This window comes from Varanus komodoensis, unplaced genomic scaffold, assembly GCF_004798865.1.
Source record: "Varanus komodoensis strain SLA01 unplaced genomic scaffold, ASM479886v1 scaffold42, whole genome shotgun sequence".
NCBI lineage: Eukaryota > Metazoa > Chordata > Lepidosauria > Squamata > Varanidae > Varanus > Varanus komodoensis.
In genome coordinates, this window is record NW_025335972.1 from 6,780,232 (window position 1) to 6,796,951 (window position 16,720).

At 48.1% G+C, this 16,720-nt stretch overlaps 1 protein-coding gene across 1 annotated transcript in view; it reads right to left on the reverse strand.

Moving 5' to 3' along the window:
* The window catches only part of C3 (complement C3), a 64,620-nt gene that overhangs the window by 30,907 nt on the left and 16,993 nt on the right, over positions 1-16,720 (reverse strand). Inside the window, exons 7-21 of the mRNA XM_044443638.1 lie at positions 16,012-16,102; positions 14,256-14,358; positions 14,041-14,161; positions 13,327-13,442; positions 12,998-13,144; positions 9,142-9,354; positions 8,644-8,838; positions 7,287-7,448; positions 7,042-7,171; positions 6,521-6,592; positions 5,454-5,660; positions 4,757-4,868; positions 3,840-3,925; positions 3,540-3,679; positions 1,584-1,796 (exon numbers count right to left, since the gene is read on the reverse strand). Of these exons, the coding sequence (XP_044299573.1) occupies positions 1,584-1,796; positions 3,540-3,679; positions 3,840-3,925; positions 4,757-4,868; positions 5,454-5,660; positions 6,521-6,592; positions 7,042-7,171; positions 7,287-7,448; positions 8,644-8,838; positions 9,142-9,354; positions 12,998-13,144; positions 13,327-13,442; positions 14,041-14,161; positions 14,256-14,358; positions 16,012-16,102 (2,108 nt within the window). The remainder of the gene's footprint in view (positions 1-1,583; positions 1,797-3,539; positions 3,680-3,839; positions 3,926-4,756; positions 4,869-5,453; positions 5,661-6,520; positions 6,593-7,041; positions 7,172-7,286; positions 7,449-8,643; positions 8,839-9,141; positions 9,355-12,997; positions 13,145-13,326; positions 13,443-14,040; positions 14,162-14,255; positions 14,359-16,011; positions 16,103-16,720) is intronic.

Here is a 16,720-nt window from a genome sequence, read left to right on the forward strand (position 1 = left end):
TACATAGTTGCTAATGAAGATTTTTTAAAAAGAATTTTTACTGTGTGTTGATGTTACAACATCCGACTTTGACAATTAGTACTTTTTTAAAGTCCTTTCAGCAGTTTGAACTAATTTTATGTGAGTGTGGTGCTGGCCTTGAAATAATTTAACTGCTGCTCTAATGATCATATGCCATTTTTTTGTTTTTGTTATTTTTATGTAAGCCGCACTGAGAGGGCTGGGATCCAAAGGTCATCCTGTAAATAACTGAAATAAATAAATCTAGAAATCCATAAACAACTTTTGTGACTCCCCTCTCCCAAATCATTGAAAATGTGGGTGGATTTAGAGGGGCATGAAAATATTCATAACTCAACCCCTCATTTTGCTCATCACCGATTCCAGTACAGCTGGGCAGATACCTTGTCTTCAAGGATTCAACTTAACTTTCTCCCAAGCTAACATCCCCCTCCTTTGCCCTACACAAGTGTTACACAGCAGTCTTTTGTTTCATTTCCTTGCTTGGTGCAGAAAGGAGAACAAAACAGGACCAGTAACAAAGCCTGATGGGCAGCCCCAAGGGCTGCTAGCTCCTGACCACAGAACTCCACCAAGGTATTACGGAAAAAGACAGACTCCTGGTAAAACACTCCGGAACACACAGGAGTTTGCTCTATTAGCTGCAGTCCCTTGCAGAACAAGGCCCCTTGCTCCAGTCTGGAGCTGGAAGGGCAGAATGGAATATGCAACAGCTGGAGGCAATTTCCAGGTTTCTGATATAAAATTGCCATCTTGTGCTGAGGCTTGCCTCAGCCTCTCTCATGTATGCACATTCATGTACACTAAATGTGTACCTGGAGAGCCTGAGAAAATCCTAGGGACAACAGGGCAGGCCTGTACTTTTCTGTGCTGCCTACTAGCTACCCCTCACCTGGCTATTGCCTGTAGAAATGAAGTCCTCAACCAATTGTGAGGCAAGGAGAGTTTTATGCTGGTGACATTTGGCTCATCAGCATAAAGGGAAGAGCCACTTCTGTGAAACAGCACTTTAAGTGCATTACAGGTCACATGCAGAATCAAGAATACCAAGAGGCCCATCAATAGCTGGGGTCGATTTTTTGCATACCTGTAAGCTTAATCATCCTTTTCTTGGTGAGTCTGATCAACTGAGATTAGGTGAAGATATTAGCCATCTATCTGTTGCTGAGACTAACCTTGTGGTTGCTTTTATATTTAGTTATCACTTCAGTAGTCTGCTGAATAGTTTGCTAATGCACTAATCCTCCATTTGATGCTAAGAAAAATTCCTTGCTTGCTTCAAGATCTAACCAGTCTTTCATTGGTGAGTGTAATCAACTGTTTGCTGAGAAAACTAATAGTAGTTTCCTAAAACTTTCCACTTGCTTGTAAAAGTGTAGTCATCATTTCACTGTTGACCTTGATCTGAGTGTTTGCACTTCCTCCTGAGAATAAACATCTCTTTCTTTCCCTATGTTTAGTTAGCTTCCTCTTTTTGTTACTTTGAACAATACATTGCATTCTTGTTCAGGAATCCTCCTCTCTTCTTCTCCAAGGGCCATTGGAAGGTCTGACTTACGTACCACAACTCTCAGCTTCTTCTTCACACCATCAGACACATACTGTCCCCAGACTGCTGCTTTGACCTCGACATCATGCAATCCCATCTTCAATGGGACAATCACAAATGGCACAGCGATGGAGGACATTCCTTTAATATTCAACACATGTTGGTATCTTTGCTTGGCAGTAGAAGCACTGCAGAAGGCTGGGTTGTGTATCAACTCCACCCGCACCTGAGGAGGTAAATGATAGTTGTTCACTGTAAAAGAAGTCTAAGCAGGGGAGAAGAGAGTTTCTTTGCTTGGATCAATGCTATCTAATCAATGTTTTCCCTTCAGCTAAAGGGGCTATAGTAGGTACTTCACCCGTAGTGGGAGGGCTCACACAACACAGTTCCTCATACTGTGAGATAAGCTACACAGTGTGAGTCATTGCCAGAACAATCCATGGTGCACCTAACAGATGATATACCATGATGTCTGCCTCCTGCTGAATGGTGCTCCAAGATCCCACATGGACAAGCAAACTGGTGCTCTCCTAATGATTTGGACTGCAGATTCTGTAAGCCCCGACTGACATGGCCAATGGACAGTGATTACAGGAGCTGCAGTCCAAAGTGTCTGGTGGGCTCCAGCTTGCCTACAGCAGACCATACTATTCTAGTCCAAGAAGTTTACCCACCTCTAAAACGTCTTGTGTGCTTTGGGTTCTCCAGAGTCACACTTGCAATCAAACTATTGCTTGTAAGCCTTGTTTAAATCAAACTTGCAAAAACCGAAAGCCCATTCAAAGCCACGGCCTCTTCCTCTGTGCCTTGTGGCTTTGCTAGTAGTGATGGATGCACAATCCTATTTCCCATTTTATCACCAGTGCCCCCTGCTATAACTCAATTGTATGCATTTGTGTGGCTGCTCTGAAGATAATCCAGAAGTCTCATTTAAATCTTTCTTGTACCGTGAACTTCCTAAATCTTTCTTAGCCATGAACTTGGGGATAAGAATCCTGACTTGTAAGATTGCTGAATTGTTTAAACTATCAAAAATGTGAAACATGATTACTGCACACAGTCAATACCCCATATAGTTCCTAGAAAAACAACCTAGTATTTTTATTACTTTATATGCAAATGACTTTATTATCAAATAATATGTCTCAAAAGCCCTCAAGGGGTTTTGCAGTCTACAAGGAACTATAAAAATGCTGATCAAAATGCTTGATGGAATCAAGTTTTTACTAATTCTCCAAATATAATTTCAGTTTGATTGAACTGTTCCTAACTGGAGGTGCAATTGCCTAAAAAGGGTGCTGCTATTAAGAGACCCCTGCTATTTGTACTGATTTAGCTTCAGATTGTGCTTGCTCTCAAAAGAGAGCCTCACCAAAGATTGTTAATATTTCCTTATTTTGTTGTTTTTCTATCCAAAGCCCTCTAAGTATGATACAATAAAATCACAACAACACAAAAATCACAAAAGGACAGAACATTCCTTGAAAACAGACAAGATTCTATTTTAAAGGCAGAAGGCCTCACAAAACAGGACAGTTTTATTGCTTGTCTAAACTACAAATAGCCTGACCTCCGTTGCAAGTTAATTCCTTAGCTAAATTCCATAGTTGAGATGTTGCTACAGAAAGGCCCCATTTCATTTACCCATCAACCTAAATGCTCACAGTGGTGAGACCTACAACGAAGACCCTAATGAAGATCACATATGACATACAAGCTGCTATGGTGATTCATCATCTCATGAGGGTGAGGGCAGGAAGTTTTAGTCTCACATCCAAAAAAGGAGCAAAGATGCACATTACATTCCTGAATTGGTTGCAACAGCACAAACAGTGCCTTGTGGCACAAGTTGTGAAATACATAATTCAGTTATGTGGCATTGACTTGCATTCAAAACAGTTCCTAGCATCACAAGTGGTATGCTCCCCGCATTTTAAACACATGCCCGTATCAAAATCCCAAAGTTTACCTTGATGTCTCTCTCCACGTAGTTGTAAATAACACCCCGAATCTCCACCTGCTCATTCCTCACCACTGAGTAGGGCAGCCGTAGATCAATAAAGAAGTCCTTCATTACTGTTATCTCATAAGGGTCAGCCACACAGATCCCTGCAAGGAAGGTCAACAGGAAAGGAAGCAGGCTGAGAAAAAATGACTTGTACATCAGTTACCTTTTTTAAAACAAAGAAAATTCTTAGGTGTTTTTCAAGGCACACTTGAGCTGAAATAATACGCCCTGTCCACTTTCCAACTGTCCAGAAGTCTTTACCTTTTGTGTCTGAAATGCTCACAGCCAACACCTCCCAGGTTGTGATGGAATCCTTCAGGTAAAAAGGTACCACCTTGGATGAAATCCTAGATACAGAGAGAAGGATGCCATGTCACACCAGGAAGCAGCCAGGTGCAGTCTGAGATGGGGACTGGGTACATGGGGTCACTACCAATTATATGATGCCCCTGTACTTCTTTGTAAGGTCCAGGACTGCTTACCCTGGTCCTGGTGTGCCTCTCTTGCCACCCCTGCAAATAGAGGGCAAAGGGAGGGGGATATGCCCGACACTGGGAGATCAGTAAGCTGTCCTGGACATCCCTGGGAACAGAGGGGGATCTCTGTATGTGCCTGCTGGTGTGGTTGCATCAGCCCTGCTCAGCCTGACATCTAGCTCCCACCCAGAGCAGCCTGCTAAAAGGGGCAGGCAGGGCTGACTGCCTCTAGAGTCCCACCACTTTCAAGGAGAGACTGTGTTCCCCAGGTGAGACGAAATGCAGGTTCAATGGAAGTGCAGCATTTTAAGAAACCTGTACTCAGAAGCCCTCCCTTCCTCAGGGTCTGGTGGCCAGCCCACTGGCTGAGGGCCAGCATTGCACCCACACACATCACCCACTGCCCCTTCTGCCATTTGTCTTCCCTTTTGCATGGTGGAGGAGGAAGGGCAGGCCTTCCTGCCTCAGCACTCACCAAAAGCATTTCACCTCCCTCAGAGAGTGGAGGGTAAGCCTCAGACTCCAGTCAGGACCTCTCCTTTCCCTTTCCTCTTGGAGGGGGAGCCCCGGAGCAGGTCTTGCTTTGGTCAGAGCCAAGCCTGATTTCCCATCATTCTGTGAATTCTGTGGGGCAGCCCAGCCTGCCCTCAGGACCCAAGTGGGCAAATGAGGAAAACTGAATAGATGCATGGAGGCCTTTACCCTTGATCGTTGGCAGGTGCTGTCAGATGCTCCATTTGCCATAACCAGCTCTCTGGGAACTCCGTCCTGGAGACAATCTGCTCATCAGATAGGAACTCATCCTCTGTTTCACCTGGGAAAACAGGAGGTGTAGTCGCAGCTTTGATTAAATGATTCCTGCAATGCCTCCTCAGGAACAGAAAAAACTGGGCTGAAGCCGGATTCCTCAGACCCGCCTCGTGAAAGGGACATTAAATGCATGGCCTAGCCCTAGGGAATAGGATTTTGGGAAAGACTGTCTCACCATGCCTGGGCGGCTGATGCTTCCAGCCCGGGTCGAGCCGGTATTATTTGATGGCACCAGTCTGAGATGGGGGGACTCTAACAAAAGGGCCAATGTGGCGTTTCCTTCATGGTATGTGTGGACACTGACCAGGCACTGCTGCTACTTCGTGACCCCATCCCAAGGGTCTCACCAGCCTGCGGTGGCCCATCAAGGCTACGCTCAACTCTAAGACCCACTTCCTCCCACCCACTCTGCCTGGAATTCCTTCCCTGGGCCTGTCGTTACAAATAGTGGCAGCCCCACTGTAATATGGCCATGAAATAATCATACGTCCCCAAGGAGTGGGCAGCCTTCCGGGCAAGGCTTATTTCTTCACAGTACTGTGCTGCCAAATTAAGTTTCCTTTGAAAACAGAAAGAAAACTCTACTTGCTTCTTGCAAGGAAGAGCTGATCGTCCCGTTGCAGGGTATGCCGTATGTCCCTGATGTAGTGGCAACATTCCAGGAAGACGTTCTGGCACTCTGGAACATGCTGATCATCAATGTACCGAGTACGCTTTTCACAGCTGTGTCCCATAGGATTATCGCGCATTCCATCTTCGCAGCATTTTCTTAGCTGCTGATCCTGATATTGGGCAGCTGAAACATGCAGCCTCATGAAATACGGAAGAATATCTGTGTCCACACAGGTACTGCCCTACTGCGCACTGCCGCATCGAGAGTTCATTGCATTATTAACTACTACAGCAGAAGCCGTGGCTGTCTCACAGGCTGCATGTTTGGGAATCAGCACATCAGTACCACATTGCAGTGTGTCCCCACCATTCACAAAATGCTCCTGGACACCTCCACGACACTGTGAACTCCCAGTGGCTCAAGCAGCCCAATTCCCACCCCTGCTGCACGGCCCGCTGGTTCCCAGCCCACAACCTCCATGTGCTCTGGCTCCGCCATCCCATTTAAATGGCCGCCCGGTTTTTTTTTGAAAGTCCCTAGTGTGGGAGAGCCCACCACCCCTCTGGGCAGCTGGTTGCACTGTTGTGTTGCTGACAGCGAGGAAGCTTTTCCTGATGTCCATCCTGAATCTGGGTTGTCACAGCATCAATTGATTATTCCATGTCCTGTGCTCTGTTATGAGCAAGAAGAGATCTGGACCTTCCTCTCTGTGACAGCCTTTGAGGTAGTTACAGAGCATGGGTCCTCAAACTATGGCCCGTGGGCCGGATCCAGCCTGCCATGCCCATTTATCTGGCCCACCTCAGAGGTTTTGGACTTGCCGTGCGTGCACAGCGGCTTGCTCATGTGGAGATCGTTTTGGACTCACTCGGAGAAAACAATCTCTGCGTGCTCCCACCCCTGCCTCACTGCACACACGTGCGCCCCCCTGGCCCAGCCCACGCCCCCCGCCCACACCGCCTTGGCAGCCTGTGCCCATTGCCAGCACCTTTCAACTGGCCCCGTTCAGAAAGTTAGAGGGATATCATGTCCCCATTACCTACCTTTGTTTTGCTTCGTCTCCAAGAGTTGTATGGAGCTACGTTTCCGTCTTGCGAGTTGGGGACACTTTATCTCTGCAGGGAGGATGGCAGAAAAAGGAAAGCATTATGCTGATGTGAAATGAGGTGATTGTGCGGAATCCTGTTTCCTGTGCAGCCGGATCCTAGGCACACATATGCGGAAGTGAATGGAGCTTACTCTGGCGTAAGAGCTTTCCAAGGCAAACATAACAGGGGCAGAGAAGTGGCAGTGGGAGGAGAGGCAGGATTAACCCGGTGCTTTGCTGTCCTTCTGGCATCTGTTATGTGCATTTACATGTCATGGTGTGGAGGGTGCTGGGACAGCTGCGAGCAGTCCAGGCCCCTGCGCCTCAGTACCCCGGCCTGGATCTTGGGCCACCACATCAGATGATGCCAGTACTGGGGGCAGCAGGCTGTCTAGGCTGGGCCTTTAGGTGCAAGGATTTTCTCGTACTGGAAGCCCTCTGTCCTCTCATGGGCACGAGCACCCATTCCAGCAATACCTGATCTTTGCTTCGTGGAAAGCTTGACGTTGGTCTCCAGGGCCAGTCCGGCATCCTCAAACACGCCTAAATTGTTCCTGCCGCTGCCAGCCGTGCAGCCGATGTCGCTCTTTTCCACTGTGTCCCACACCTGCCAGACAGGAGAGGCAAGTGATAGGACAAGTCACTACACAGGCTCAGGAAGGGCCACACTGGAAAAACCACTAGGCGTTGGCTTCCCAATCCCAAGGAATTTGCCACCTGACCTTAGCTTGGGTAAGCTTGTGCTTCTTGTTAAGGACGTAGACTCCCTTGTCCACAGCCACCAGGCCGACCCGAGCATTTGCATCCCCTTCCAGTTTGATCTTCATCTGAGCTCCTGGCTCATGAATTCGATTGTCTCTCTCAGTTGCTCCTTTCACAACCAGCTGTTTGGAGAAGGCAAAAAAAAAAAAAAGTTGAATTCTGTGATGAAGAAAGGTCTTCCTGACTATATTGGCGGGTGGAGAATGGAGAGAAGCTGCAGCATCACCCTTTGGAAAATAGGCAAGGAGAGATTAGAAATATCTTTTCTTCTTCCAAGTTGGATAAGGGCATCAGTGTAAGGTCTTAAGCACCTGGTTCAACCTACAATGTGCAGCTGGGGGCAGAGCTCCTAGACGACAGCCACGTATTTCCTGGACACAACAGAGATCAGAACAGGAAGCCAGTTGGGCCCCCCCATGGAGCCCTCACTGTGACTGGCTCATGGGTGACACACAGAGGTCAGTTGTGATAGCACAGCACATTCCCAACCACAGCTGCGAAAGGCCATCTGGATATTCTGACCTGAGCCTTTGAGGTCAGCCTTGCCCCATTCTCAAAGCCCCCACCTGAAGGAAACTTTGTAAAATTCCTCAAGGTCAACAGTATTCAGCACTTCAGAGATGACAGCAGGGAAGCATATGTTGGTGACAGCTGTTTTCATGCCAAGAATTATATACCAAGAATTACTTGACAACATGCCTTTCACTAGCTTCTGCACCATGAGAATTGCAAAGATCTCACTCACTTAACAACTTTATGAGCACATGCATGCTTGGAAATGATCTGACTGCAATAGCCGCAATTCAAACACATCCAGAGACCTTTCTACCTGGATAGGCAGTTCTGCGTGGGCCGGAAAAAGGCACTGACCTTTGGTGCCTACACACGGGCATTATAAGCATGCAGACGGAGTCTGAGAGACATTTGTCCTCTATGCAGGGAATGTCTAGTGACCAAAGGAACAGGCCTCAGGCCTGAAAACTATGGTGCAGAAGTGTGCACCCAATAACACTGTTTTTATCAAAGAACTTGGAACGGGGATTTGCCAGGAACAACTATCACTCTTTCCCTAAATCCAGGCTGTTCCTGGTACATCCTGATTGGGAACATGTACTCTTTATTTTCCTATGAAGTAGACCCAGGCAATATTTGGTATGTCAGTCTGCCTGATAAAAAATAGGTTTATATCTGCATCCAGGTTGTGAAGTTCCGCATGGTTTCTAACCAGAGCTGAAGCACATGTGTGGAGGAAAGCCACCCTGCAGTGTTCAAGGCAGTACAGGAAGCTGGATGTGGAGCTTAGGAGCAGCAACCTACCGTCCCCATACAGGTATCCTTCACGTCCACCCAGACAGAGTCAGCCACGAGCTCGTTGTTCCCCAGCACATAGTAAGCCAAGAAGCGGAAGGAGGGGATGAGATCCGGGGTGATGGGCAGAGACATGCTCACCAGATTCTGTCCAGGTGCCCTGTTCTGCCTCCCAACCTTGAACACCTTTCCCTTAGTCAAGATCTGATGGGGAACAAGAGGTACAGATTAACAATGTGCAGAGGGTCAGGAACCATGGATTGCTCCTCCCGTCAAATACTGTGATATAGAAGACTGACTTTGTGGGTAGTTTGCCGGGGCTGCAACGTGAGCCCGTCTCTCATGGTCTGATAGGAAGACAATGGTTGCAGTGAAGATTTCAGAAATCTGCTTTTCCAGGATACATGGCTTACACTTACACTTCCCCTTCCCTCCCTCACCAAAAGGTTCAGTCTTCAGAGATGAGTGGAGACATGGTCCTTGGATTTCCCAGTCTATAGCACTTACTATGTAGGTGAAATAGTGGATCTGGTCCAGCACTGCTTGGCTGTTGCCTTTCACATTGAAATTGATGGGCAAGTTGCTTCCAGCCTGCAGCTCTACAGCTGTGACTGCAAGATGGAGGTAGTTTCCTGATCCTCCCTGTGTTTCATAGGCAGTAGCCACCATGGTCTTGACTGCCTGGCGTTCCTCTGGCAATCTCTCGTGTTTGGTTCTTACCTAGAAAGGGTGAGAAGGGTTAACTGCATCACGAAGCAACCATCCAGTCTTTCAAATCCACTGCTCGGGGATGAGCAGATGGTCCCAATGAGCACCCCTGAAAAGAGGGGGAGCAGAATGCAGCCATTCTGGGGACTGAGGGGTGTAGGCCAGCACTGTCCCCCCAAACACTTTGCGTCCTCACACCTTCCTTCAGTGCAAGCCTGTCACAAGTACTCTCCTTGCCTTGTTTGGATATGCTGTGTCTTTAACGCTGTTGCTATTTCCCCCCTCTTTCTCTGATACACATATGGTGCTGCCATTAGGAATTTAATTCCAGTTTATTAATGAACTTCTCCCACAGTATCGTGCCCAAGCTATAAGGCTCCTCCATTGGACTACGTGGTCCTGAGGATGAGGCACAGCCTATGACTCTGAGTGAACAATAAGCAGAATCAAACTTGATTTGTACAATAACCCACTGGTTACAAGATATTCACCAACTTATAAGCAACTTAGAGAGTAGAGCAATGCATAATAGCACCTTCTGACTGAGGCATATTTATTTATTTTATTTTTCAATTTATATCCTGCCTTTTTCCTACAAAGGGCTCAAGGCAGCTTACATCTTCTCCTCCATCTTATCCTCACAACAACAACCCTGTGAGGTAGGTTGGGCTAAGAGTCTGTGACTGGCCCAAAGTCACCCAGTTGGCTCCATGGCTGAGCGGGGACTCGAACTGACATCGTCTGAGTCCCAGTCCCATGCTCTTAACCACTACGCCACACTGGCTCTCAATTTCCCTTTACAAACTCTGCTCACACACGGATCCCCCTTCCTCTCCTGCACTCAGGTTTCTGGCAGAGTTTGTCTCTCACAGCCACAATAATAATGCTTGACAGTAGGAGGTGCCAACTCCACATAGCCATTAATCATTCATTCAGTTATTTATTAAACGCTTTTCAACCCTGCCTGCCACTAGGGTCTCAGGATGGCTTACAATAAAAATGAATAGAACAAACCAAAACACCACAACATCTTGCTGGGATGTATGTACACCAATGCTAGGAGCATGGGTAATAAGTGGGAACAGCTTGAGGCTCACCTGGGAATAGGAGGGTATGACCTGGTGGAGATCACAGAAACTTAGTGGGATGAAAGGCAAGACTGGAATGTTTAGAATGGACAGGAAGTGAAAGAGGGAAGGAGGTGTAGCATTTTAAGTCAAGGAAGGGATAGGGTGCAATGAGATAGAATGCGGCACTGATGGGGATCTGGTAGAGGCGGTCTGGGTGAAACTAAAGGGTTTCAACAGGGAGAGGGACCTGACAGTGGGGGTATGTTATCACCCTCCAAGTCACCTTGAGCCTTATGTGCATTGTGGGAAAGACAATGGAAAGGCTCATAATAGGAAATGCTTTGTTATCCCTGGATAGGTAGGGGAGGTTGGCAGCCACACAACATGGTTTCCGCAAAATCAGGTCCTGCCAGATGAACCTTGTGGAATTCTATGACAAGGTTTCGAGGTAGCTAAATGGAGGGGATGCAGTGGATGTGGTTTACCTGGATTTCAGCAAGGCCTTTGACAAAGTGCCCCATGATATCCTGGTTGGGAAACTGAGGCGTTTTGGGATAGACCAATGCACTGTCCGGTGGATTAGGGCATGGTTGACAGACCAAATGCACAGGGTAACTATTAGTGGGGAATGACTGGGATAGCAGTTGGTGACAAGCAGGGTCCCTCAGGGCTCAGTCCTGGGACCAATCCTGTTCAACCTTTTAATTAGTGACCTGGAAGAGGGCAGGACAAGTCTGCTGATCAAATTCACAGATGATACTAAAATGGGGGCAGTGGCCACAACTGAGGAACAGATACTCCGGATCCAAAAAGAATCTGGACAGACTATGGAAGTGGGCCAGGGACAACAGGATGGTGTTCAATGTGGATAGGTGCAACAACACCCCTAGGATGCATAGCCGGAAGCATGGCTACTTGATTGAGAGAGGTATCGCAGCCACTCTATATGACTCTGATGCACCCACAGCCAGAGCTTGTGTTCAGTTTTGGGCCCCTCATTACAAGAGGGATATAACAAGGTTGGAATCGGTGCAGCAAAGGGCCACAATGATGGTGGCTGGTTTGCAGGGTAAGCCATATGAGGAGGGACTGAGGGAACTGAGTCTTCTCAATCTTGAGAAAAGGAGACCGAGAGGGGACCTGTTAGCAACATACAGGTATGTGAAGGGTGTCACACAGATGGGTTGTGACCTTTTTTTCTCCTGCAGTGGAGGGCAAGATGTGTTCCAATGGAGAAAAGCTCGGGGGACCAAGATTCAAGGTGGAGTGAGGAAGTACTTCCTCACAATTAGGACCCCAAGGGTATGGAATGGGCTTCCATGGGAGGTGGTTGAAGCCCCATCATTGAGGGTGTTCAAAGATAGGCTGGACATGTACCTGGTAGGCATATCATGAGTTGAGCTGGGAGTCAGACTAGATAGCCTGGGAGATCCCTTCTGACTCACTCTGTTTCTATGTTTGTATTAATGTGCTAGTTTTAATTATATTAATTTATGCTTTACTTCTCCTTGAGTATGTTTACTGTGCTCTTATCTTGTTTTATTATATTTTAACTGTGTCATTCTGCTCAATTGCTATTTTTATTATAACAACTGCCCAGAGAGCATGATGCTAATAAGTGACTTTCAAATAAATCCAATAAATACATAAATAAAAACCCTCTAGTGAGTTGAATAAGCCTCTGCTCATGTCAAGAGTGTTGAACCAAGCTTGGAACTTCTCCCTAGAACCCTTCGCTTTCAGAGTGGCTTCCATTGATGATGGGCCAGTCTATGAGACCTATCCAAGCCCTCCAACTGGGCAGCTCGTCTCTCCTACCGCCTCATCGTGGAGTCAGGAACTGGGCAAGGCAGCAGCTCTTCCTCCTCCTGTTCTTGCCTCCCCTCCACATCTCTTCTAAAACACTTCTGCCCTCCTGGTCAGCCTGGGAACCCGTGGCAGTGACCCTGAGGGCAATTCTGAGGCCTCTCCTTGAGTTTCCAAACACACATCCTCGAGTCTTCAGGGTCTTCGTCTTCTTCAGAATCTCAGTCACGATGATCCTGGGATGCCTGCCAAGAGTGACCATCTGGTTCACCCACCTATCATGGCCCAGGACTGTCGGCTCTTCCAGCCGTGTCTGGGAAGAGGCTTTTTTCCAGGTCTCCTATGCTCTTAACATGGAAACTCTGCAGTGGAAACTACATCAGTGGCAGGAGCTCCCTGTCCTGTTGAGGAGTTTATTCCCTTAGAGATAATCTGGTGTGGGGTGAGGCTGGAACCTTAGTAAACCCCTTGGTCAAGAGTCAAATGTGGGTGGCTTTGCTTTCCTGTCACCCACTTCCCTCCACCCTCTGCTCTCCTGAGCCCAGATAGAGCTGGTAGCTCACAGAGGGGCAGTGAAAGCAGGGCTAGAGCTGCAAACAATAACCCGGTGCCTAGGGCTGCAGAGTCCTATACGCTAAGGAGGTGCTCTGTCCCTGAGCTAGGCGTCCTACTAGCCTAAAAGTTTGCACAATTGCCACTAAGGGTAGCTTTGCTACTCGGCGCAGAAGCTAAAGTAGCCACTAATCACAGTGCACTAGCAAAATCCAAGGGGGACTCACAGTGATTCTTAGCTCTCGACTGTTAGCTGGTACATTCAGGATCAGCTTGGCAGTTCCATCACTCTGGGTAGTTGATTCCACACGAATGGGCTCTGACACCACAGGGACAAGGTCAGCTGGAGAGCCGTCAGGGTTGGTGACATAGACCTGAAGTGATTAGAAGAACACACTGAGGGTGGAGCATAGAGATCTCTGCCGGGTCTGGGTCAGGACTGCCGCAACACCTGCGGCCTCAGGGAGTCAGGGGTTTGCCTGTCTTTCCGTGTGCATTATCCTTAGCCCAAGTGAGCCAGAGAGGGGACCCGAGGCGGCAAACAGTCTAACATTACCATCAGTTCATAAGGCATTCCTGGCTTGAAGTACTTGGGGGTTTTTGTGAAGTGGATCTGATAGGGAGATGTCACGATGCTAATGCCGGTACGTTCAGCTACCACCATGTCACTGCCTGCAGAAGAGGAGAAAGAATTGAGGTAAAATGCACAGACAAGTCGTATGAAGGGGAGAATGATTTTGCAAACATTCTGGCCCCAGGGAGCCTTCACACTGATGAAGAACCCCTGTGGACAGGACTGTTCAAGGAATCTATGAAGAATCATGAAAAGGAGTCCACCCAAAATATGCCAGTTAACAAAGGAGGATTTTGACAACAAAGCACTTGTACAGAAAAAGCCATGAGCAATGGCTCGGAACATCTGACCCAAGGGGCATTCCCGTGGGCTCTTGCCCTTGCAGCTCTGTGGAAGCCTGCTTCTTTTTGCAGATGGAAAAAGTTGACAGCATGAAAAGGTGATGGCAGAAAGAATGACAGTAGGCAGTAAAAACACTCATTGTGCTTCACAGGTTTCCTACAGGTTTCCTATAAGCCTTTTCTTCCCAGGAGTTGGCTCAGTCTTTCTTATGTTAAAGGGATAAGCATTTCTGTATTAGAGTGTTGTAGAACAAAATCGACATCTCTGCCAGATATGGTTTACTATAAACTATGTTCTCAAAATTGAAAGAGAGTAAGGATTTACTCCTGTGCGGGCTTTAAGACCATCACCTACCTGAATCTGTCATCACTGTTGCAGAGATATAGAGAGAATGCCCAATGAGCTCATTGAGGTTGCGAAATTTGGTCCGCAACATGGCTTTTGTTAGTACTGCTTCTCCATCTCCTTCAACGATCTGCCAAGAGAAGGGAAGGGAAGAGAAGAGAGTAAGGGGAGGAAATCAAAGTGAGATCCAAAAATGCATACACGCACACATGGATTCCTCTTACCGGAATTCTCTTGAGTGAGTCTGGAATGCTCTTTTTCTCATCATCTATTTTCACTCCAAAGATGACAAAAGCCACACCTTCTACTTTCTTTCCATAGAGAAAGCTAGAGGAGCAAAACAAAATTAAGGGACAAACGAGATGTTCACACTGAGTGCCTTGTTTGCATGAAACAGGAGGTAAGAGGTTTAGCTTCAGCATCAAAGAGGGGGCACACAGGTGAGGGGAGCTGACTGGCCTTTATGTTTGCAGTCCTCCCCTACCTCCATCGGTTAGGCACGTTTCCCCCAGCCTTGCTCTCATGGTGGGCATGTCGTGAGCGGAGCCAGCTGGTGCCGGAGGTCAGACTAGATGGCCCGGGATGACCCCTCTGACTCACTCTGTTTCTATGTTTCTGTTTCTCTCGTCTGGTGTTGTCAGGATTTGAGGCAGCTTTGGGGCTTCATCTTCTGGCTAAAGGCCAGAATAACAGCCCTGGCAGTTGGAGGATCAGACCCACAGTCTCCTGCAGCTATCAGGGCCCTTACGAGCATCACCTGGGAGCCCTGAGGGAAGAGCTATAGAAGAACAGGCTCTTCCATCCAGAAGCTGTCTCAGCAGCCAGGATCTTCTGCCTGGTGCTGTGTGAAACCCTGGCTGTGAATCCTGCACTCGGGACCTATGCCTGCTCCTGGATCCTGCTGCAAACCCTTGGCTGCTCTCCCTGCCCTGCTTCTCCTCCTGCTTTTGCTCCAAATGCCCCCTTCCCCCGCTTGTGTGGACATTCTGGCTCTTGGCTCCTGGTTTGTGTTTACCTCCTATGCCTTGGAATTTGGATTGGACATTGGTCAGTGCTTGGATTAAGGCGTCTGAGTCCTGGTGTTCATAAGTTTAACCTGTTGCCACACCTTGGGCTCTGACAGGTATCGGGCCTGGAGTGGGGAAGCGGCATCACGGGGGGGGGGGGGCTGCCATTCCTATGCCCACCTGCCCCTTCTGATGTCAGAAGTAGCCTCCTCGCCCCTCACTTGATGGGTGAATAAGGTGGGTCCCGGAAGAAATGGGGCTGCTCTGCCCCATCAGCTGGGGCTGCAAGGGGCAGATGTTGTGGCATGCCAGGTGAAGTTTTAGACTTGTAAATGGCACGTGGGGCCTGTCTGTGCATGTGTGCCTGAGTGCATGTGCATGGAGGGGCCCCTCCTCTCCAGTCTTGGTCCTGGCGGAATCAACCCTCCAAGTGCCGCTGGTTCTGGAAGGGAAGCTCCCGCAGGACGAAGCTGCTCGGGGCAGGGACCGTCTGCCCTGAACACACAATGGGAGACATGGGATCTGCATGCCAGAATCCTAACCACGGCTGGCCCCTGGTAGCCACTGCTCCCTTATCCCCCTCGTGCCCTGTGGCAATCTGTGGCCACTGTGACTGGCGGAGCCAAGAGTAAGAAAAATAATGACGTTGACAGTAAAAATAATGGCCACATTCTGAGAGCAATGTAGAAATGTAATTCACAGCAGGAGCAGCAAGAAGCAGCCTCACAGCTTTAAAGGCAAACATTGCCAGGCAATCGCCCCACAAGCGGTTTAGAAACAAGTAAAGCCCAGACACTCAGCCTTCTATCCCCACGTCATTTCCCAAAACTTATTAGTCACCCAGAGCCGACTGCAAAATCATCCCCAGAGCAACCCCAATGCAGTCTCCCCCAAACCCAGTCATGCACCCTGAGAACCTGCCATTCAGGTTCTCTTTAGCCCACTCCTTTCCCACAGTGGTGCATGGACTCACTTTGCAGTGATAGACACTCTGAAATCCTTGTTGTCATCGATGTATAAAAATGTCTCTGAGGGATTCAGTGTGACTTCAAAGCTTGGCAACACTGCAGGAAAACAGAGCAAGGGGAACCATGCAAATACAGTGGGACCTTGGCTCACAAACTTAATCCGTTCCACAACTCTGGTCATGACCCAAATTGGTCATGAGCCAAGTCAAATTTCCCCATAAAGTTCAATGTAAATAAGTTTAATCAGTTCTGTAACTACTTTTTTAATTACAAAAATATGAAGCAAAGTGACAAGGAACAACAAAGATCGCGGCCATCTCCCCACTGCTGAGCATGAGCATGGCCATCTCCCCATCCCCCAAGCACAACCACGATTGCGCCCATGTTCCCTGCACGAACACGAGCCCGATCACTGTCATAGACGAGCGGGATCTCGGGCACACGCAGTGGGGGGTGGAGGAGATGGGCACAATCACAATCGTCACCTGATGCGGAGTTTGTGACCCGAGTAAAAAATTTTCTTTAATTTTTGTTCACGACCCTATTTGGTCATGAACTGAGGCATTCATGAGTTGAGGTACCACTGTATTCACAGAAGGAAGATGTGAATGGGAGTATCAACTGCCCAGGAAGAGCAGTCATAGCGATTTCCAGTGCAAAGGTGAAGACAGAAGTGGGTCTTCCCTGAGAAAGGGTGAGAGGATGAGGAGACGA